Below are 25,447 nucleotides of genomic sequence, written 5' to 3' on the forward strand. Positions count from 1 at the left end.
GGATAGTAGAGGATAGGAAAGGCAGCAGAACACAACAGACACTAGTATGGCAATATGTAAATCAATGGATGTGTAACTGATGTGATTCTGCAATCTGTATATGGGGTAAAAATGGGAGCTCATAACCCACTTGAATCAAAGTGTGAAATATGATATATCAAGAACTGTGTAATGTTTTGAACAGCCAACAATAAAAAATTAAAAAAATAAATAAATAAATAAAAACGAAAAAAAAAATAAACTGTGATTTTCAAGTGCCACACAGATAAGTCCAAGAAGCATCAAAACTATGGGATTTCCTAGTAAACTGGTGCCATCCCCTGAAATTCACTACAATACAGAGTGTGTTCAGAACAAAACACTTGAAGCATTAATTATATTGATTATGGAGTCTGGAGACAAACAGACATCTCACTCTACTCCCATCCTTGGAGCTCATGCTGAGTAGCCATGTTACAGGAGAGGCCACACAATTAAGCTATTTTGGTTCACTGGGTTAGCAAGGTGTCCACTTTTTATTATTATTATTATTATTATTATTATTATTATTATTTTGTATCAGAGATTGAACTCAGGGTGCTTGACCATTGAGCCACATCCTCAGCCCTTTTTTTATAATTTATTAAAGACAGGGTCTCACTGAGTTGCTTAGCGCCTCACTAAGTTGCTGAGGCTGGGTTTGAACTCACAATCCTCCTGCCTCAGCCTCCCAAATCACTGGGACTACAGGCATGCACCACCGTGCCTAGCTCAAAGTGTCCACTTCTATGAACAGAAAAGGGCTCCATTTATGAGGCTGTGCCTACCTGTCTGCCAAGAAGCAATGTGATAGCAGCTGTAAGAGGGAGAAAAATCCCAAGGACAGATTCAGTTTCTGTTCTCCATTATCCTTGAGAGGACAAGAAGAATTTACCAAGCAGTAAGTTCACATTAAAATTGTTGTGAGTAATAACTAAAACAAAACATCTCTCACTTTCTTGGGTAACTATTGATTTGTCTTACCTGAGACCAGACCATTTGGAAACTGAAACTTCATAAACCTGTCTCATTTCCCATTCACCTGTCATCCTCCATTCCACCTCCATGCTTAGGCCTATTATCCTAATTTGGGTTTTCTTTGTGAAACACTTGTCTGCATTAACTAGATGATGAATCTCCTGTAACTGACCCTGTCACTCACAAGTCATAAGTCATTTCAAACCAGGTTTGCATCTGTGAAGAAATAAAGGGCAGAAAGGAATGTAATTATTTTGCATCTTAATTGTTTCTCCAGGTACTGCAGCTCATTAAACTGCCTTAAGTCTTGGGGAAAAAAGTGTCCAAAAGTAGACAGAATATTTCAGAATTGACAGAGATATGCGATACAATGTAAGAGCCACTACCTCCCTTTAAATTTTTTTTAGTAATGAAGAATGAGATTTATAATTCTCCTTAAAAATACAGTCTTCTTGAAGATGAGAAAATAATAAACACATTTATACATTCTTCATAAATATTACCTGAGATAAAACTTGGCAATTTTTCTCAATTCTCCATATACTATGTGTAAACTTAAATCAAAACACCTGGTGCACCACACAGATTGTAATAGAATTATTTTGGGGTTGAAATATTAAATTTCCATTTAAGTTTTCCACATTTAAAGACTCTAGATGAATATGGAGAATCAATGAACTGTTACTTTATACTTTCAAGGGCTTTTTACAGTAAAAGATAAGTTTCACTACTTTTCAAGACATTTATTATATGTCTATACATAAATTTAGGGAACCCTTAGTTCTTGATGTAAAAAACTGATGTTTGAATCATGTCTAAATTTTTTCCATTCTCCAAATTTTTCCTAATTAAGGCAATACTTAAGAAAGAAGATACTTTGGTATTTTAAACTACGTCTGGGCACATGCTGAATTTCCAGTATTTAAGCTTTAAGATACTCAACCTCATTCCTATTGAGCACAAGTGAGATATAAATTTTTTAAAATATAACATTTATCCTGCTCATAAAAACAGTTAATTTGAATTAGTAATTAAAGAAACCAAACATAACCTACATCTTCGTAATAAATAAAAATCAACTTTTTATAAATTATCTCTAACTAAAAAAAAAAAATCAACTGAGGTAACAGGAAAGACTTGAAGTTATATAGACTCCAAACTTTTTATCTAACTTGCTTCGTATCCTTGAAAAAACATTCCCTCATGTAGGTCTTTTTCTCATACCTTAAAATAGGGTTGATACAAGCATTAAGCTTATTTCAAAGAAAATGAATCAAAGAATAAGAATAAATGAAAATCAGAGGCTTATTGCTGTAGGTAAAATTTCATTAACATCTAACAATAAAATGATCACTTTTCTGAAAGCATTAAAAGGTTTTAATCAACTATTTGATGTTCAAGAGAATTTCTAAATATGTAAACAATTGGAAAAGAGTAAAAACTAAGAGTTGTATGAAAATATTCTCTGGTTCTAAAATGTCTCCTAAAGTGGATTAAAGATTCTAATTTTAACTTAAAGAAAGTCAAGTCCAATTAAGAATAGTCCGAGCTGGGGTTGTGGCTCAGTGGTAAACACTTGCCTAGCACAGGTGAGACCCTGAGTTCAATCCTTAGCACCACATAAAAAATAATAAGTAAATAAATGTTAAATTCTAAAAAATAAAAGAACAGTCCTAGCTCACCTGGACAGCTCTGGTATCACAGACTACCTAAAGCCGTCCCATTACCAGAAACTCCCAACCTGGTGTGTTTAAAAAGGGTAGCTCCACATACCTGAGAGTGAGATGACCTAGGAGAGCAGTAACATCTATTAACCTCTGGGCACTGGATCACTTTGCAGTTTACATTTTAATGATTCAAGAACAAGTAAAATATCATTGAACTATTGAAAGTGCCTACAACAGACTTAAGGTCTGTGTACTCCCCAAATTCACATGTTGAAATTGTAATCCCTAGTATGATCTTGTCAGAAGACTGGCCTTTGAGAGGTGATTAGTTTATAAAGGGTAGTGTCCATAAAAATGGGACTAGTGCCCTTATAAAAAAGGCCCCAGATACCTCTCTGCTTTCTGTCACGTAAGGATACAATCAGAAGTAGTAGTCTGCAACCCAGAAGAGAGCCTTTACCAGAACACTCTACTTCAAATCATTTTTGGAATTCTGAAGGAAATAAATACACAAACACTAAAACTATTTTAATATTTTGTTTTGATTCATCTTAATGGTTCCTTTAATGTATTTCTTTAACAACTTTCCAGGTGGGGTTGGTTGTGCTGCACAGTGGTTAGAGTATGTGTCTACCCTGAGTTCAATCCCCAACACTGCAAAAAATAAAATGAAATAAAAGAATTTTCTAGGAAAGAATGAAGATAAAATCAGAATATCCTATTGAATGATTCTATTTAACAAAGAGTCTTGATATTCTTCATTTTCAAAACCAAAAGAAGTATCATTTGTGTAGTGTATATAATGAGCAAGTTAAAATTATCAGGAGCTTTAACACATTATCTACTAAGTCCCTGGTCCATATATTTAACTGATGAATAGACCCTTTCACAAAGACATCTCAAAGAAATTAAAACTCAAAATACCCCCAAATAACTTTCTGTCTTACAAACATACACTCACCATTTTAGAATTGGGGAGTGATACCATCATCTACTTAGTCATCAAGAAACCTGAGAGTTATTATAATACCAGCAATAACTATAATTTAGGAATAGCTACTATGTGCCAAGAATGATGCCAGTTATATTATCCATATTACTACTCAATTCTCACCCTCCAAAAAACTTGCAAAATAGCTATTATTGAGAACTTTGCAGTAAAGAATACTATTTAATTTCTCACCCTCCAAAAAACTTGCAAAATAGCTATTATTGAGAACTCTGTGGTAAACAATACTATTTAATTTCATTTAATTCTGATTTTCTCCAATTAATTTGAGTACTGAACTCTTTTTCAACTTTTGGCGAACGAGAAGTACTAGTCTAATCATACGTTGGAAACTTTTTTTTCAAAATTACCACCAATAACATGTTGTATTACCTCAACATAATTGCAAATTCAAATCAGTGATTCATTATGTAAAGTACAATAGCTGAGAAGAGTGTCTATGTGGGCATAGAGTTGTATTGTTTATATTTAATTCAAAAGTTTACTTTCACTCCAGTAAGAATGGCAGCTATTATGAAACAAACAATAATAAATGTTGGCAAGGATGTCGGGGTGGGGGGGAAGGGCACACTAATACATTGCTGGTGGGACTGCAAATCGGTACAGCCAATATGGAAAGCAGTATGGAGATTTCTTGGAAAATCTTGAAAAAACTTCTTGAAAAAGTTGGGAATGGAACCACCATTTGACCCAGCTGTCCCTCTCCTTGGCCTATACCCAAAGGATTTAAAAACAGCATACTACAGGGACACAGTCACATCAACGTTTATCGCAGCACAATTCACAATAACTAAACTGTGGAACCAATCTAGATGCCCCTCAGTAGATGAATGGATTAAAAAAATGTGGCATATATACACAATGGAATATTACTCAGCAATAAAAGAGAATAAAATCATGGCATTTGCAGGTAAATAGATGGCATTAGAGAAAATAATGCTGAGTGAAGTTAGTCAGTCTTCCCAAAAAACAAATGCCAAATGTTTTCTCTGATTTAAGGTGACTGACCCACAATGGGGTAGAGAGGGGGAGCATGGGAACAACAGACGAAACTCTAGATAGGGCAGAGGGGTGGGAGGAGAAGGGAGGGTGCAGGGGGATAGCAATGATGATGGAATGTAATGTAATAGACATCATTAGCCAAAGTACATGTATGAAGACATGAATTGGTGTGAACATACTTTATATACAAACAGAGATATGAAAAAGTGTGCTCTATGTGTAATAAGAATTGTAATGCACTCTACTTCATGCATTTAACAAAAATAAAATCAATAAAAAAAGTTTACTTTCTTACATCCTGATTCCTTGGAGTGAATCAAATTTCTTTCATAGCAATTATTTATAAGAATTTGACTGTTAGAATAATATGCTTAAATAGTAGGAGAAACACAGAATATACCAGTACATATACCAATATGTTATTTTGCGTGTGTGACTGAGTGAACAGAATATTATTGTTACTGTTTCTGTGAGAGCAAACAACATACATTAACAGAGCAATAATAGGCACTAAGCCTAAAAAGCATGAGAAGTATAAGATAATTTATATAAAAAAATCATCTTTTTGTCTCTAGAATCCTACAACCTAGTTGGGACAAAAGGATTAGTAAGATATTAAGAAAAGAAATCAAGAATACTTTAGTAGAACATTAGAACTATTGATAGTAGGAAAAAGATTAATTGTCAAAGGTACAGTGTAATAATAAGTAGCTAATAAGAATTCAATAGAAGAAAATGCAGTATAAAAATAGAGTAGGCAGAAATATTTCCAAAGAAATTATGTAAATCTACCTTAGCTATTCTTCACATATACTAACTAGTATTATTAATTTGCATGAAACATTTTTTTAAAATTTTCATGAAATATAAGTGATTCAAGCAATACATTTGTGGGAGTTCAGCATTTCACCCAAAATCACATGTCAATATAGAAATTAGCCACAACTAGGTGTGGTGTCATAAGCAGACTGTACCACCAGATACTGGATATTCTTTAAGAATTAAAATGCTACCAGGCATGGTGGCACGCGTCTGTAATTCCACTGACTCGGAAAGCTGAGGCAGGAGGATCACAAGTTCAAAGCAGCCTCAGCAACTTAACAAGGCCCTAAGCAACTTAGTGAGACCATGCCTCCAATAAAAAATGAAAAGGGCAAAAGATGTAGCTAAGTGGCAAAGCATCCCTGGGTTCAATCCTCAGTAGCCAAAAAGAAAAAAAATTAAAATGCTATGGGCACAGGCTCGGATTTTGGCTCAATGGTAGAGTTCTCGACTGGCACATGTAAGGCACTGAGTTTGATGTTCAGCACCGCATAGAAATAAATAAATAAATAAATAAATAAATGTATTGTGTCCATCTACAACTAAAAAATTAAAAAGTAAAAATTAAAAATTCTATGGGTACATAGGATAAAGACAATCTACGCATGTCCAACAACATTCATAAAACCTCGAAAACCCCAAAATATATATATGCTGAAAAGAGAAGAAATTCCACACAAAACCAGTAAGTGAATATTATATTCTAGCATGATACCATAGAAAAGAAAAAATTGGAAAGTTATTAATATAAAAATTTATTTCACATACCCGCCAGTTTTAATGTCATATTTAAAATTAAAATACCAAGCCATAGAAAAGTATACTATCATTAATTATATATTTGAAAGTATACTCAAAAGATAAATCTATTTACAACTGTGTTCAGTACTTTAAGTACTATTAATACTTAATTTTCATTTACTATATTCTTAAGATAATAAATCCATAAAAAACTAAATACAATAAGAGTTATAATCCTCCTGTTCACTTTCCAGGTATCTGGGAATAGTTTAGAAAATATATATTGATTTTACTTTAAAAACAAAAATTTTCTATACTATGGCTTGGATATGGTTTGTCCCCCAAAGGTCCTGTGTTAGAGGCTTAGTCCTCAGTTTGGAGGCATATAGGTAATGGGATCTTTAAGAGAGGAGCCTAGTGGGAGGTCCTTAGGTCATCTGGGGCACTGCCCTCAGAAGGGATTAAGGTAGTTCACCTAGGACCTGAGTTAGTTCTGGACAGAGTCAGTTGTTAAAGCCTAAGCCTGATTCCTGAATCTCTCCAGCTTCCTGTCTGGCTGTGTGACTGATAAGAGTGTTCTCTTTCTCATAAGCTCCTACCATTGTGACATTACCTACCCATTTACAGGCCTTCATCAGAGATGAGAAGATATCAGCACTCTCTTGAACCACCAGAACTGTCACCTAAATAAATTTCTTAAAATTTAATAAAGTTGCCCAGCTTCAGATATTTCATCACAATAATGAAAAAGGGACTAAAAGAATTTACATGCTAACTGATGCCTGAAAGATCCATCATTACCTGAACACACTCACAATCCCGTTTCTAATTAAATACAATGCTAAATTTATGCCATATATACAATTTCAAACAGACTGTTTTTATAATTATAGGTGAAGCCATGACAATTATTCTACTGAAAATCTTCGAAATCATCAAAAGTTCAACAAAATATAAACATTAAAAAGCCATAAAACAGAAACTGTCATACAGAAGACAGCATACAAAGATCCATTAGAAGCTTTACTTTTGTGGAAAAGAATTTCTTTTTTTTTTTTTTTGGTAGTTATATATGGACAGCATAACTTTATTTTATTTGTTTATTTTTATGTAGTGTTAAGGATTGAACTCAGTGCCTCACACATGCTAAGCAAGCTCTCTGCCAGTGAGCTATAGCCCCAGCCCTGGTGACAAAGAATTTCTTACTTAAATTTCAAATATTACAGAAAAGTTAAAAGAATAATACAATAAATACCTTTCGCTAAGATTCAATGTTTGTAAGTATTTTACTATAATGCCCTCCTGTTCCCTTTCCCATCTCCTCCTCTTCCCCTCTCCAGCTATCTTTTTTTTTTTTTTTTTTTTGCTACCAAGGATTGAACCCAGGAGCACTTAACATTTTTTCTTTTGAGACAGGGTCTAGTTAAGTTGCTTAGGGCCTTGTTAAATTGCTGAGACTGGCATTGAACTTGCAATTCTCCTGCCTCAACCTCCTGAGTTCTGTGATTACAGGAATGCACCACCATGTCTTGGCTACCTTTTTATTTATTTAATAGTTTATTGCTGAGAAAACCATTGTAGTCAAATTCATTAATGCCTCTATAGAAAAACAAGATGCTAAGAAAGATAATGAATATTATAGTCTTGCAAATTCAGCTCAGGTATAGCCACCAAATGAATTCAGAATAGTACATTAAAAGATCTTTACATCATCAAGTGAGATTTATCCCTGGAATGCAACAATGGTTCAACATATGCAAATCAGTATGTGATAAACCACAATAAAATGAATACAAAAACCATGTGGTTATCAGTAGATGTGGAAAAAGCATATGACAAGATTTAACATCCTTTCAAGATAAAAACTCTCAACAAATGACGTAGAGAAGAAATACACTTCAACATAATAAAGGCCATATATGACAACTAGCACAGCTAACATACTGATATGTATACAGAAATCCCTAAAGATACCATCACAAAACTGTAATAACTAATAAAAATGCAGGGAAAGTTTTAGCATATAAAAGCAACATACAGGAGAAATAGCATTTCTGTACATTAACAATGAACTATCCAGGGCTGGGGTTGTGGCTCAGTGGTACAGCACTTGCCTAGCAGGAGAGAGGCACTGGGTTAAGTTCTCAGCACCATAAATAAATAAATAAATAAATGTCCATTTAAAGAAAAAAAAAAAAAAACAAAAAACAATGAACTATTCAAAAAAGGAATCAAGAAAGCAATAGCATCAGTAATAACTACACAAAATAAATAAATAAAATTCTTAGGAACAGATTCTACCAAAGAGGGAATATATACTGAAAACACTTGGGGAAAGTTCCATGACTTTGTTCTGAGCAATATTTTTTTTATTTGACCCCAAAGGCATAGGCAACAAAAACGAAAACAGATTAATAGGATTACAAACTAAAAATATTTTGCATTATAAAGGAAAAAAAGGAGTAAAAAGAAAAACCCATGGAATGGGTGAAAATTTTTGTAAACCATATATCTAATAAGGAATTAATCCAAAATATATAAAGAATTCAAACAACCCAGTAAGCAAGAAAACAACCAGATTTTTAAATGGGCAAAACTGAACAGACATTCCACAAAAGAAGACACAAATGGACAAAGGGTATATGGAAAAAAATGCTCAACATCACCAATTATCCAAGAAATGAAAATTCAAATCAAGAAATGAAAATTAAAACCACAATAAATGCTGGGCATGGTGGCGCATGCCTATAATCCCATCAACTTTGGAAACTGAGGTAGGAGGCTTTCAAGTTCCAAGCCAAACTCAGCAATTTAGCAAGGCCCTGTCTCTAAGTAAAATATAAAAAAGGGTTGGTGATGTGGCTCAGTGGATGAATGTCCCAGGAGTTCAATCCCCAATATCCAAAAATAAATTTAAAAAATACATTAATTAATAGATAAATAAAATTTAAAAAATAGAAACAATGATATCACTTCACACCTATTAGAGCAGCTATTATCAAAAAGATATTTGCAAAGATGTAGACAAAGAGGAACCCTTAGAGGCCACTGGTGAAAAAGTAAATTAATCCAGTCATTATGAAAAACAGTATAAAAGTTCCTCAAAAAATTAAAAATAGAACTACCACTTGATCTAGCAATCCTATTAACTACTACTGGATACATCTCCAAAGTAAGTGAAATCAATATGTCCAAAAAAATCTGCATAGTCATGTTCATTGCAACATTCTTTACAATAGCCAACCTAAATATCTGTCAATAGGCAAATGAATAAAGAAAATGTGGTGTACATATACAATGGTATACTATTCAGTCTTAAGGAAATACTGTGACAACATGGATGAACCGAGAGGACATTACATTAAGTCAAAGATGCAAGACATAGAAAAATAAATATTGTATGATTTCACTTAATCTAAAACTCATAAGGGCAGAGAGTAGAATGGCAGTTACCAGAGGCTGGAGGATGGGTGCAAAACTGGGGCGATATTGATCAGAGAATACAGAATTTCAGCTGGATAAGAGAAATAAATTCAAGAAATCTACTGTACACACAGTGACTACAGTTAATGTATTATGTACTTGAAATTGCTAAGGGAGTAGATTTCAGTGTTCTCACCACAAAAAATAAACAAGTAAGTATGGAGAATGGTGACTTGAATCTCTGCTTCATAGCTGTGGCTATGCTTTGCTCTGGAACCTTTCTGTGCAAACGTGCAGGACAAGATTGCCCAAGAGCTATGGTAAAGCCCTGCCTGAGGAAGTTCTATGCAAAGGTACAGAACAATAACAGTCTTAACCTTGAGTTCAGACACCAGCTGCCAGGAATAGAGAATTCTGAGCATAACAAGACAACCATCATATCCTGCAAGCGCTGCAAACTTCAAGCCTGCCTGCTTTACAGAAACTCTGGACAATAGGCTTCCCTGATACAGTAGGATAATAACAGAATGTTCCTAGTACTGCAACAGTAGAATAGCTACAATAATGTTTCTGGTTCTGTAACTTTTTAGTCCACAAAGAACAATGCTCCTATAGTTTAAACATCCTAATTGTATGACCCTATATAATAAACATGCTTAACTAGCTTTGGGTCACTGTTCTTCCATCAGAAGTCAGTGTCCCTCCTGGTCCCAGCTTTCTCTCTGTAAGGTTTGTGTGTCTTTCTTAATCCCCCATTGCACCTTGCTGGTTTGTAAGGTTTGGTCCTGGAGGTCAAGGCAAGTGAGGTAATGCATGTTAATTAGCCTGATTTAGACATTTCACAATGGATATATGTTGAAAACAACATGGTACATTTCCTAAATATACACAATTTTGTTTGCCAATTATAAATAATAATAAAATAATTTTTAAATTACCACAAAAATCTTATAAAAATAAGTAAAATGCAAGTTGCATTCAGAATAAAAATTTACATACCTTGGCTTCCGAAATGCTAAACTATATTGTTGGCAAGCCAGACCCACAGTTGGAGTATAAACAATAGGCATGAATTTTTCAATGTCAGACGTTAGCACTCTATAAAAGAGCTTTTCATTTCTATCTTGAAGATCCATTAAAAGAAGATACCTGTGGAAAATGGGATATAATTAGATCTACATCCAACAAAGTCATGAAATAACTGCTCAGAACTCTAATTAAACATTTTTAAGTCATGCAGAAAACATCTAACCAAATACAAATTTAGAAATGTTAAATGCTTCAAAGAAGGAAGAACAATAAATTTGATTACTATCACTCCAGTATTCAAATCATTGCTGAAATAACATCATTTAACTCAACATTTAGATTTTTATCTCTATTTTAAAATGAAAGACAAATGAAAATACCTCTATAGACATAGTTTAAGCATTTACTTACCTAATTAAATAGAAAAATTTTATCCTTTGACTTCACTATTGATAAATAAGAGAAATAACATGCAGGAAATGGGTAAGGTAGTGCAGCACTCACCTTAGAAATAACTAAGACAGGCAAGCTCAAAGGACTTTTCTAAATATTGTATCTAATAGCTCTTTTCTGTCTAGAGATATTTCTGATCTAGAGTTATTTTTCTAAACATAAACCTTTTAATGTTACCTGTAATCTTCCATAGTTTAGAGAACAAAAAAAATTTCTGCTTGGTACAAGTGAAAAAAAAATTGCACAACTATATTTAACAACCTTACTAGATTTTTTGGTTTGATTTTCTGATATGGTTTAGATACCATTTGAGGGTGTTCTCCAACAGATCATGTGCTGGAAGCTCAGGCCCCCATGTGGCAATGTGAAATGTGGAGGAACCTTTAAGAGGTGGGGCCTAATGGAAGGTAGTTAGGTCACTGGGGAAGCTGCTATGGAAGGTATTAATGCAGTTCTCATGCGGCCCTAGTCGGTTTCGTCAACTGTGAAATATTAAAATAAAAGAGCAATCTTGGCCCCATCTTGTTCACTGATTTCTGGCCTTATGATCTCTCCCTCTCATAAGCATTCCTGTTATGATGCCATCTGCCATGTTGTAACAGAGAAGACGGTTCTCACCAGAGGCCAAACAAATGAGGCTGCTCAATCTTGGACTTTCAGCCTCTAAAATCATGAACTAAATAAATCTCTTTTCTTTGTAAAGTAGTCAGCCTCAGATATTTTGTTATAGCAACAGAAAACAAACTAATACATTTCCATTCCCTAGAACAAATGAAAATGTATAGAACTGGGAAAAAATCAATGGATGTTAATGCTTGGGCAATTAGGTAAAATAATCCAGAAAACAAACATTTGGGAGGAAGATGGTGACTTTAATTTTAGACATGCTAAAATTAGCAATGTGGGAGTCATCATTGCTAAATCAGTGGTCAATTCTCAGATCTCACCTTACTTATCAAGAACATTTGACATAAGTTACATCCCCTAAAATTTGACATATTCTCTTTCCTTGACTTCTAGGCCATCATATTCTCAGTATTTCTTCTACGTCACTGGTCATTCCCTTTCAGTTTCTTTGTTGTTGTCTCTAGCTATGGTTTACATGTAACGTATCCCCCAAAAGCTCACATGTGAAACAATACAAGAAGGTTCAGAGGAGAAATGATTGAATTGTGAGAATCTTAACCCAACCAGTGAATTAATCCCTGATGGGATTAACTGAGTGGTAACTAGAGGCAGGTGAGGTATGGCTGGAGAAGTGGTTAATTGGGAGCATAGCTATTGGGTATATATTTTGTATCTGGAACTGTAGTCTCTCTCTGCTTCTTGATCACATGATGTGAGCTGCTTTCAATCTGCCACTCTCTCCCACAATGATGTTTAGCCTCACCTAGAGCCCTGAGGAATGGAGCTAGCCTTCTTTGGACTAAGACCTCTGAAACTGTAAGCCCTCAAATAAATTTTTCCTCCCCTACAGTTGTGCTGGTCAGATCCTTTAGTCACAGAAGCAAAACAGTTGACTAAAACATCTCCTCTTCTCTGAAAGCTTTCTAACACACATATAGAATCCATTAGGAAATTATGATGGTTTTATCTTCAAATAAATAAAATAATTAAAAAAATAACTGTATTTTACAAACAATCCCTTCCAAATTGACTACCCTTTCCAAATAATGAAATATTTTAACAATTACACACAAGGACTATAAAAATCATATTTAGGAACAAGTTACCTGTCAAAATCTGAGTTCAGACGCTCAAAATTTTTAACTACTCTAAGGACCTGGATGTCTGGGCTGATGAAGCAAGGTGGCAACAATCCATGAATATTCAACTGTTGTCTTTCTTCCAGAGTAAAAGCTAAGTCCTGTGGAGAAAGGGAAAACACACTAATTTGAAGAGGGGAAAAAAAGGACAAAAAGTATGTCACAAACACACACCAATAAATTCCAATGAGGATGGAATTAAAAATCAGAAGATCTGGCATCACTCTAAGCATGGTCATGCAACTGTAAATAAATCATGTCAGCTCTCCACACCTCAGTTTCCTTATCTACAAAAATTAGAATACTGGACTTTTTAGAGCTCTGTCATTTGGATATTGTTAGGATGAAATTAGAGAATGGATGGGAGGAAACTATTTGAAGCACAAAAGTGAAAGAAGATATAATCATTAATGTCAGTAAATATAAAAATAATATTTTTACAAGAAATTTCAAGATTATGAACGTGAGTATGTCACCTGTGACCTGCTGTGCTTCTCTACCTCAGCAAATACCTTGTATGATTCTGAGATACATGTTCCAGCACTCTTCTCCTGAGTTATCTCACACTATTCATATGCACTCCAGCTATGCAAAACTTTTCCCCACTGCTTGAACACACCACACCCTTCTATTTTTTTGTGGTCAAGAATGTCTTTTTTACTTCTCTGCCTGTCAACAATTACCTCAAATGTTCCCTCTTTCTAAAGTTTTATCAAATTGGCCTACTACATATATTATAGTCTTATTACTTTAATATGTTATGTTTTCTATGTACATGAACACTGATTGTATAAAATGATAGTAATAACAAATTATGGAGTTTAAAAGCAAGCAACAAAGCAGATATTATGAGTTGGTGCTAAAACCAGAATGGACCTAAGAGATTTGCTAGGGTATAATATGGAAAATAAAAGCAAACAAGCCTCTGTAGTTGTTAATGGGAGAGAATGATATGGAAGATTGGGATAAGGAATCCCTCTAGAGAAGACTCTGCCTGGAGATACAAAAGATCAACAGGCTTCTTTGACTCCTGCATTGCTGTTTCTTTGCTGCCAGCATATGAGCTGACATGATATGATGGCTGCTGTTATGACAGAATGTCTGTGCCCCATCAAAATGCATATGTGGAAATTCTCACTTACAAGGCAATGGCATTAGGAAGTGGGAATTTGGGGGGTGATTAGGTCACAAGGACTCTCTACCCTCCTGAATATGATTAGTTTCCTTACAAAGAAACCCCAGAGAGCTGCTTTGTCTCTTCTGCCACGTGAGGAAACAGAAGATGCTAGCCATCTGTAAAGCAGGAAATGGGACCCTCACCAGACAACAAATCTGCAGCACCTTGATCTTGGGTTTCCTAGCCTTCAAAAATGTGAGAAATAAATTTCTTTTGTTTATAAGTTACCTAGTCCATAACATTGTTACAGAAGCCTAAATGAACGGACTACAACTCTCAGTTTTGCACATTGATTTTTTTTTTCAATTAGCCATAATCACTCCTCAGACAAACTTCATTGGTTACAATACTAATACTGTGCAAAGCTAAGTATGCACATTGTGACTACTACTGCTGTAGACAACTTGGATAGAGAGGAACACATTCACTGTCATGAGTGGTTCTATAATCATCCTTCTTTGTCCCTGAAAATTACTTGCAAGGACAGAACAGTGACTCCTAACTTCTTGTGAAGTTTACTACTTGGGGTCAAGAACAGACAATTTGGTTCAACCCAGAGGGAGATGACAGACCCTGAGTGGTGAAGTATGAACATGTTTAATACCAGAAAGTCTGTGAAAGAGACCAAAAGATGAACAACCCTCTCTTTCTTCTAATCTCTGATATGATCAGTTCCATTAATTCATGCCCCTAATAGAAAGGCTATGTTTAAATAGCCTACTGAATCAGGAGGACATACTAAAGAGACAATTAAATTTGTCCACTGAATGACCCTCCCACAGTATCTTAGTTGCCTACAAAAGCTAGCAGAGACTACTGGCTCCAAAATTTCCAATATAAGATGTGTCCATGTCCAACCTTGAATTTTTATAGTCTCCAAATGAATCAACAAAGATGAAATCTAGCTACCAGATGTTTTCCCCCACTTCAGCTATTCTCATAGCTACAAAATTCCCACTATTATATGCTCACTTAGGAATGCTGTGGGTTCCAATAAGTAAAGACAGAAGCAGATGGTCTCTTTCAAGGACAATCCAATATGGCCAACTGTGCCTGACCCAATCACACTCTCCTGGATGCCTAGAGAACGAGAGACCAGCACAGTCTGCCAGCTCTTTACCTAGGAGTTCTAGGCAACACCAGCAGACACCTGTGGTATTGCCTGGGTTCTTTGCCAATTTACTTCTTTATTTGTGCTTTGTGTCCCCACCCTAGAAAGCAAGCTCCTTAAAAATCAAGAAATTTTGCTTGTATTATTCATTGTTTTTTCCCTAGCACCTAGAACAGGTCTGATATAATTAGAACTCAATAATTTATTGCACATAAAACAAGAAAACTTTAAATAACCAACTCTAGAGTCATAAACATTTTATAAAACTATAAAACTGGTTTTTAGGAAACTAATAGGCATATTCATTCTAAAATTTAACCCAACCAAGAGGAAATATTTTGTGAAAAGATAATCTATAAACTGGAAGGCATATTTCACCTGCCCAAGGTACAACTGGAGACTAACAATTTAAAATGTCATGAAATAATTCATTAAAATGAAACAAAATTATATATAATAATATATTTGTAAAATACAATACATTTTTCTTTAACTACAAAATGCAAAGTGGGGGGTTAGGCTAAACTGTCAAAATTCTATAAATATTTAGAAGCAGCAATAAATTTCTTTATGTTATGCTTTGAAATATGCCTGCAGAAAATGATAATCAAAATGTCAATATTTTAGCCAAACTCAGTGGCAAATGCCCATAATACCAACTACTCTGGAGGCTGATGCAGGAAAATCACAAGTTCTAGGCCATCCTGGGCAACTCAGCAAGGTACCATATCAAAAGAGCTGGAACTGTAGCTCAAGGTCAATATTCTGAGAATAAGACTTATTTTCAGACATACTAACATAGGATCCTTCATTCATTTAATTACGGCATTTACCTATCATTTATAGTTAGCCAATCTTTTTATATAAAATTTTCAAATGTCTGGTCCAAAACTAATTCCTAAATCTAACAGGTCTCCCACCATATCTTATGCCACATAACTGATAATGCCATCTGGAAATCTTTGATAATCTTCAATGTTCAGTAACTACAAATTCCCACACTCTCTTAGTCAAAATATTCACTCTGGGACTTAGAAATATGGAGTACTGAACCAGCTTAAAATATTATGATTGGGAAGGGAAATTATCCTATGATCAGATTCATTTTCTTTTATTACCTGTCTATGAGCTAAAAAATTTTCAGTAAGACAACTTAAATCTTAGAATCCCTGAAATTTTTTAGATATATATGATGTGAATTTATTTAAACCAGTTTTTATTTTTTCATACCAACAGAGGCATATTTACAGAGATATATTTTGTAAAAATGTGTAAATAAGTCAGTTATATCTAAAACTTGACAGTAAAATGATTCAAATAATTCTTTTAGCTGGGCACAGTGATGCACAACTGTAATTTCAGCTACTTAGGAGGCTGAAGTAGGAGGATCCATTTAAGGCAGTCCAGGCAACTTAGCAATAACCCTGTCCCCTGCCTCAAAAAAAAGAAAAGAAAATTTTAAAACTTTTTCAAAAGAATTTTTACCTTAGCATTATCCTGCAGGGCCTATTCAACAAAGGATAATGAATTCAAAGTATATATGCAGGTTCTGACTTTCATTTGATTTTTACCAAGTATTTCATGTAGTTGAAAGATTAACAGCTATACATGTCTTGGGTTTCTAGACCATCTGTAATTCTGACTCTGTTAAAGCACCCTCACTACATTCACTCTTAGTTTTTCTCTTTTTTTTTTTTTTTTGAGAAATGTCCATGGCTAATGTANCTCTTTTTTTTTTTTTTTTGGTGTTTTACTTTCTTAATCTTGAAAAAAACTTTTGGATCTGGGCTACACCTGGAGTGTAGTTCAGTGACAGAATGCTTGCAGAGCATGCATAATGCCCTGGGTTTGATTCCCAGTATCACCATCAAACACAAAGCACCTTATGGACTAGATGCCTAGATAGCAGAATAGTAAGCTGCTTCACTGCTAAGGGCAGCAAACAGGACAAGTAATCTTCCAGAATCTACTAATTAATCCTACATGTATCTTCTTGAGAAAAGAAGAAATGAAAATTAATAAACTCCTGGCATTTATTTTTGAAGTTTGTATGCAAACATAACTAAGAAAAAAAACTGTCCAGAATGTAATGGATGTCCTCTTTATGCTTTGAGTATAAACCTTGCTGCTCAACTCCAAGTGGTTTATTTTAAAACTGACATTTTCTTTTCTTTTTTTCTTCCTCCCCCACTTCTCCCTAACAGGGAAAACAAGACTTAACATTTTTCCCATCCCGAGCTAAGCTATCATGACCTTCACTGTCCAGAAGAATGTCAGTGCCCACAAGAATAAAGAAACTCCCAACCTGGGAAAGACAACAATGGCTTTCTCAAGGATACCCAATGGACATTATCCACTAGTAATATTTGTATCCCAGCCCTTGTATTCCTCTTTTAAAAGCCCTGAGTTCTTCCTGGCAGTGACAATCACACTTTTGGGACAGGAATCCCATTTTTCCTTTGCTAGCAAACCAATAAAACTTTTTCCTTTTTCTAAAAATCTTGTCTTCATTATTGGATTGGCAACAGAGACAAGCTTTCTGTATTGAGAGTATTTATCAGAGCCAGGTGCAGTAGTGCATGCCTGTAATCCTAGTGGCTTGCAAGGCTGAGGCAGGAGAATAATGAGTTTAAAGCCTGCCTCAGAAAAAGCAAGATGCTAAGCAACTCAGTAAGACTCTGTATCTAAATAAAATACAAAATGGGGCTGGGGATGTGGCCCAGTGGTCAAATGCCCCTGAGTTCAATCCCCAGTAACAAAAAAATAAAATAATAAAATAAAATCTTGAGCCAGGCTCAAGGACCTGTAATCCTAGCTAGCCAAGAGGCAGGAAGATCCTAAAAGCCATGGAATCCAAGGCCAGCCTGGGTAATACAGTAAGATCTTGTATCAAAAAATAAAATTTTGCTTTAAACTACTCATATTTAATTTATTAGAATATTTTAGTATACTATCTTGCTTTATGTCTTTAATAAAGAAAAACACAAGTATAATATCACACATTTATTTTTAAATATTTTGATATCTATATTTCAGTATAATTGGTTTCATTTGTAGCAGTGTGTTCTGTATATTTAAAACTACTGCTTTTGGGACTTATGATACAGCTCAGTGGTAGAGTACTTGCCTAGCATGCATCAATTCCTGGGTTCAATCCCTAACACTGCACAAAAAAAATAAAATAAAATAATATTAATAGTAATTATTGCTTTTAGGAGTCTATAGACTTTACCAAATTGCCAAAGGGACCTGACCCAAAACATGTTAAGAGTTTTTGCAAGGAACTATACTTCAGATTTACAAGTGATCTATACCTCCTATATGAGATTCCCAGAAATGCCACAAGATGGCTTTCTTGCCAGGGAGCCACAGTTTTTCTCCTTTACAGCTACTTTGAAGGGGGATGGGAAGTTCACTGTATTAGTCAAGAGTTCTCAGAGAAACAAAAATAATATGTATATAAAGAGATTTATTATAAGAGAAATATTATACTTGGCTTACATGATTACGGAAGCTGAGAAGCCCCAAGATAGGAGTTGGCAAGCTAGAGATACAGAGGAGCCAATGGTATAGTTCCAGTCTGAAAGCCAGCAAGTACACGACCCAAGAAGAGTTGATATTTCAGTTCAAGTTCAAGACAGGAAAAATCCATGTCCCAGCTCAAAGACAGGCAGGAGGAGACCCCTCTTACTCAGCCCTTATATTTTATTCAGGCTTACCTGAAGTGATTGTACAAGGCCTACCCACATTAGGTAGAACAACCTACTTTACTCAATTGAAATGTTCATCTCATTCAGGAACAGCTTCATAAACACTCCCAGAATATTATTTAATTAAATGGCTCACTCAAGCTGACATACAAATTGTCACACTCACCAAATATTTTTCAACAAATATCTGTTGAATTAATACTTACAGACACTACACCAAGGAAATAGTGGCATGTCAGTTATGGTCCACAGTCTCATCAAATTTACAATCTAGAGAATAAAACAGGATCTTTTACAAATAACTATAAAAACAACTGTTATAAGTATAGGAAAAAGGGAAAAAAATCTAAGAGTTAACTTAATTTAGGAGTCAAAAGGAAAGAGTTACTGAGCTATGACGTTAAAATGAGAGCTGAAGGACCACTAAGAGAGTAGCTGTTCACCAGGTGAAAGGCTGGGGGATAGAAAGGAAGGAAACATCAGGGACATAAATCTTGAAGCAGAAAAGCTTGGCTTCTTGAAGAAAGCATAGGGAAAGAAACTGCATCAACTGTGGGATGAATGACCCAGCTAGCGAGGACTCAAGTTGGAGACATACTTTTCACACTTTTGCATCTTTTATTTTTATACAATGAATGTATAAGACTATTTTTTAAATATTTACAACCTTTAGTTATTATAATCATGCTCCCAAACAAAAGCTTTTGAAATGGAAAGAAAATAGTGGTCAAGAAACAAAAGCTGCAATGACCAAATGGAAGTTTTAGAACTGGAAAATATAATAAATAATTTAGTCATTGGGTGGGCTCAAGAACAGAATTGAGAAGAATGAAAGTGGGAAGAGCCTCTTCAACAAATGCTGCTGGGAAAACTGGAAATCCATATACAACAGAATGAAATTAAATCCCTTTCTCTTACCCTGCACAAAATTCAATGTGGATCAAAGACCTAGGCATTAGACCAGAGACCCTGCACCTACTAGGAGAAAATGTAGGCACAACTTTCCATCATGTCAGCTTAGGAAACGACTTCCTCAACAAGACTCCTAAAGCAGAAGTAGTAAAATCAAGAAATGGGATAGTATCAAACTAAAAGGCTTCTTCACAGCAAAGGAAACAATCAAGAACATCAAGAGAGAGCCTACAAAATGGGAGAAAAATCTTCGCCACTTGCACCTCACACAGAGCATTTATCTCCAGGATACACAAAGAACTCAAAAAACTTAACACCAAAAAAACAAATAACCCAATCAATAAATGGGCAAAGGACCTGAACAGGCACTTCACAGAAGAAATATGAATGGTCAACAAATATATGAAAAAAATGTTCAACATGTCTAGTAATTAGAGAAATGCAAATTAAAAACCACACTGAGATTCCATCTCACTCCAGTCAGAATGGTAATTATCAAGAATACAAGTAACAATAAATGTTGGTGAGGATGTAGGGGAAAAGGTATATTCATACATTGCTGGTGGACTGAAAATTGGTTCAACCACTATGGAAGGCATGGAAATTTCTCAGAAAAGTTGGAACGGAACCACCATTTAACCCAGTTATCCTATTCCTCAGTTTATTCCCAAAGGATTTAAAATCAACATATTACAGTGAAGCAGCCACACCATTTATAGCAGCTCAATTCACAATAGATAAGCTATAGAACCAACCCAGGAACCCTTCAAAAGATGAACACATAAAGAAAATGTAGTTTATATACACAATGGAATATTCCTCAGCCATAAAGAATGAAATTATAGCATTTGCCAGTAAATGGATGGAACTGGAGACTGTCATACTAAGTGAAAACACACCATAGGGGGGTCAGGGAAGAATAGAAATTCATTAAATTAGACAAAGGGGAAAGAAGGGAAGGGGGGATGGGAATAGGAAAGACAGTAGAATGAATTGGATATAACTTTCCTATATTTATATATGAAAACAAGACCAGTATAACTCTACATCATGTTCGACCACAAGAATGGGATCCTAATTAGAATAAATTATACTCCATGTATGTATGTCAAAATAAATTCTACTGTCATATGTATTTAAAAAGAGTTAAAAAAAAAACATTTAAGAAGCTTTGCTTTAATTACCTAAGTATATTAGTTTGTTAAGGCTGTCATAAAAAAAAAAGTGGGATGGCTTGAACAAAATAATTTTATTTCCTACATTTCTGGAGGCTGGAAGTCCAAGATCACGTATTGCCAGGGTTGGTTTTATTCTGAGGCTTTTTTTTCCTGATCCATAGACAGCTTCTGACCTATAAACTATCATCTTCTCCCACAGTATTCACATGGTCTTTCCTCTGTATACATGTCCTTATCTCTTCTTTTAAGGACACTAGTCACATTAAATTAAAGCCTACCCTCATTTTAACTTGAATTTAACTATTTAAAAACCCTAAAAGATTCAATCTTATAGTACTGGGAGATATGACTTCAACACATGAGTTTGGGAGTGATATAATTCAGAACAAATCAATATCTTTATACATATAGACACGTGTATACCACATAACAATCAACAAAGTTTGAAAATATCTTAGGAGCCCCTGACTGGACAATTTAAGTAAATGTATTTTAGTATAGTGTAAGCTTTAGAGGCCTAGCCCTAATATTGTACTAGAGTCTTAGGACTCCTTCAGCCTCCACATGCCCATAATGCGTTGGCATGAACATATGAGTATGTTAACTGATATTTTTACTCAAGCATTACTTGATTATTAAACAAAAAAAATAATAATCCTAGTGACTTCAGGTATGGGGTTTATATATTAAGTATAGAAGTTCTACTAGTTATATCCTATGTTTTCTTCATTATTTTATTATTCAATCTTCATTATTTTATTCCCAAATTACCAGATTAAACTATAGAAGCTTAAAGGTATATTATTTTCTTTATTTAAATTCAATGGCCTCAAGTTTCTGAAAACAATTTAGTTGATGGCTAACTTAGACATACTGCATCTCCAGGACCTCAGGAAAAATATTAATGTTTTACATTCTATAGGTTAATTTAAAATAAATATCCTTGGTTTTAAAGTATACTATATTTATGTATTTTAAGCTAAAATGTAAGAAATTTTCACCTGCCACCATTCTTTTTATTTAACAAATATTAACTTTAAACCCATTATGTACTAACAAATCAACTAAGATTAGTTACAAAGTATACCAAACACTTCACAACTGCTAATTAGAAGAATTTGGACTTGAGTTCCTTTATTCTAGGCACAAAGTTTTGGAATGGTCACTCTATGAAATCCCATTTCCCACACTTGACAAAAAAGAAAGTGGAAAGTCAAAGCACAAAAATGAAAAATTTCAAACCTATACCTCTCTTCAATATTTCTTGTATTCCATATCACCAGTCTCAAGAGTCCTCAAATCAAATTCATCTTTCTACTTATTATAGCATATATTACTTTGTTTTTGTGATACCTGCACTACCTCTGTTGTTTCAATTGCAGCAAGGTAGTGAATAGCTATGGAAACATATGGCTGTCCATTTCCACTATAATGGTTTTCATGTCAGTGGGATTTCCTGTTAAATAATAAATCAGTTTCTCATATTGCTGAGGCAACTCCAGAGAAGGGTAGCAAGTGAAAATTTCTAAATTATTCACTCTGGTATGGTTTACACTAAACAAAAAGAGAACTTTTCCTTAATAATCATCAGATACATTCTCCCTTCCCCACAACACACCCAACTAGGTCTTGACATGCCAAGAAGTAAATGGCTACCCAAGCACTTCCGAGAAGTCATTTTTTATATGTTAATGCTGACCAAAATTAACATTGATAAAACACTATGATTAGGACTTGGGACCCAGACCCAAGTCTATCCCACCACTGGCAGACACCTACAGAGCTCAGGCTCCAGCACAGGACCACCTCTTCCAACCAGAAGACCACCATGGGAGTTAAGGCTCAGCCCAGATCCACCCACACCAATATACACAGGACTCAGGCCCAGGGTAGGTTTGAGTTCGCCAGTCCCCCCACCACTCCTGGCACCCGGGAGCCTAAGCCTAACCCACTTCCATCTTGGGATACTGCAGACATTGCCATAGCCTTCCCCACATAGTAGCCCCATACGTTTCTGACAATAGGCAGGGCCTAGAAGCAGCTGCATCTCAGAGCAGGCATCCTAAAGACAGCGTAAGGCTCACCCTTTCAACCCCACCTCTGTTAAGATATTCCGTCCATATTGGGACACCTCCACCATTATCTTGAGTTACCTCGGCTATTGCTGCCACCACCATTAGTTGCAGTAGCATACATTGAGGGACACCAGCAGGGTCCAGAAGCCCAACATCAAGGTGAGATACAGATAATCTGCACAGGTACTACAAAAAAATAGGGTAGGAACTGTAATATCTCAGATCCACACTGTAAGAAAGGAAAACACATAGACAACATGAAAAAACAAGGGAGGAAAGTGTCCCAAACAAACCAGGATATTACAATAATAGAACCCATAGATAATAATAGAACCCAGCAAAGTTGATGAAATGTCAGAGAAGGAGTTCAGAAGGTTCATAATTAAAATGATCTGTGAATTAAAGAATGAGCAAATACAGGCAAAAAATTGATTACTCCAACAAATAGATAAGAGAGTAAATACAGATAGCCAAAAATAACTTCAAGAAAGAGACAGAGACTCTTAAAAAAAAAACCAGTCAGAAATCACTGACATGAAGAAAACAATAAACCAAATAAAAAACACAATAGAAAGCGTAACCAACAGACTAGATCACTTGGAAGAAAGAACGTCAGATAATGAAGACAAAGTATACAATCTGGAAAATAAAGTTGACCACACAGTGAGTATAGTAAGAAACCATGAACAGGACATCTAAGAATTATGGGACAGCATCAAAAGACCAAATCTAAGAGTTATTGGGATAGAGGAAGGCACAGAGTTTCAAACCAAAAGAATGCACAATCTCTTCAATGAGATAATGTCAGAAAATTCCCCAAGCATGAAGAATGAACTGGAAAACCAAATACAAGAGACGTACAGGATACCAAATGTACAAAATTACAACAGATCTACACCAAGACACTTTATAATGAAAATGCCCAGCATACAGAATAAGGATTGAATCTTAAAAGCCACAAGAGAGAGGAATCAGATCACATATAGGGATAGAACAATTCGAATCTCAGCAGGTTTTTCAACCCAGACATTCAAAGCCAGGAGATCATGGAACAACATATAGCGAGCTCTGAAAGAACACGGATGCTAACCAAGAATCTGATATCCAGCAAAATTAAGCTTTAGATTTGATGATGAAATAAAAACCTTCCATGATAAACAAAAGAATTTACAACTCGAAAACCTGCACTACAGAACATCCACGGTAAAATATTCCATGAAGTGGAAATGAAAAACAATGATGAAAATCAGCAGAGGGAGGTATTACACTAAAAGGAAAAACTACTCAGAGGAGAAACCAAGTCAAATAAGTCCCAAAAATAAACAAAAATGGCTGTGAATACAAATCATGTCTCCATAATAACCCTGAATGTTAATGGCCTAAACTCACCAATCAAAAGACACAGACTAGCAGACTGGATTAAAAAAAATATATTAACAAGGATATTTATCTTATGATAATATGCAAACTATCGCTTCAAAAGCCACCTGCTTTAAAAGCTAAGTACTGTTTAAAGACAAAAAGAAACAAAAACATGGCTCATTCATCTCTTAAGTATTTATTTAATGTCCACTGAACAAAATATTCTACTAAATATTATAATCCCTGCTCTGTGACAATCAAAATAAATGAACAAGAAAAAAATGAGAATTCAGTAAATACAAAATTATTTAGTACAAAAGTGTTACATGACAATAGGACTAAAATGATTAGGAAAGGTTTCTTAAAAGAAATCATTATCAATTAACTAATGACATTTTAATTATAGGAAAAAATTGAGAGAATCAGCAAATATATTTTAAATAGAAGGCTATGTTGGGAAATTAATGAGATAAATTTGGAAAAGACAGTAAAACTAATTGATAGACTGACTTTACATTCAACATAATGGGACATAATAACATATTAGGAATACTTGGATAACAGAAAGAAAATGTGAAAAAAAATGCTAACTAATGTTCATAATTCTTCCATACCTGTATGGGCAGATCATGATAATGGAAATAAAACCAGAAAAATCACTGTTACCAATGTACAGTGATGAAGATCTGTGTTGGTTTGGTTGAAGAAGCCTTTCCATATCCAAGTACCAGGCTGGACTGTTAGAGGAAAGTTACAATAGCTCAGGGATAGTGTCTCTTTGAAAAAAAGTCAGCACCAAAAAAAGGAAAAAAAATAGTTTCTGGACTACTAGCAAACTTGAAGGTGTCTTGAGTGTATGGAAAATCAAGAAGGTGCCATTTCTCTGGTTTCAATGGTACATGTAAGGAAATACCATTACTTCCATGAGGCACCACATCAATGTTCTGGGACTGAATGAAAGGTATAAATGTTGTTATATTAATTGCCCCAAAGCTAGTGAACTAGATTTTGAGT

The 25,447-nt window shown here is 34.8% G+C and overlaps 1 protein-coding gene across 3 annotated transcripts in view; it reads right to left on the minus strand.

The window, feature by feature from the left end:
• Positions 1–25,447, minus strand: part of Me1 (malic enzyme 1) — a 156,297-nt gene that overhangs the window by 128,061 nt on the left and 2,789 nt on the right. For all 3 annotated transcript variants that reach the window (XM_048803025.1, XM_015499056.2, XM_048803078.1), the window contains 2 exons: positions 12,876–13,009; positions 10,660–10,809 (listed from right to left, as the gene is read on the minus strand). In XM_048803025.1, the coding sequence (XP_048658982.1) occupies positions 10,660–10,809; positions 12,876–13,009 (284 nt within the window). The remainder of the gene's footprint in view (positions 1–10,659; positions 10,810–12,875; positions 13,010–25,447) is intronic.

Source organism: Marmota marmota, unplaced genomic scaffold (assembly GCF_001458135.2).
Source record: "Marmota marmota marmota unplaced genomic scaffold, marMar, whole genome shotgun sequence".
Taxonomy (NCBI): Eukaryota; Metazoa; Chordata; class Mammalia; order Rodentia; family Sciuridae; genus Marmota; species Marmota marmota.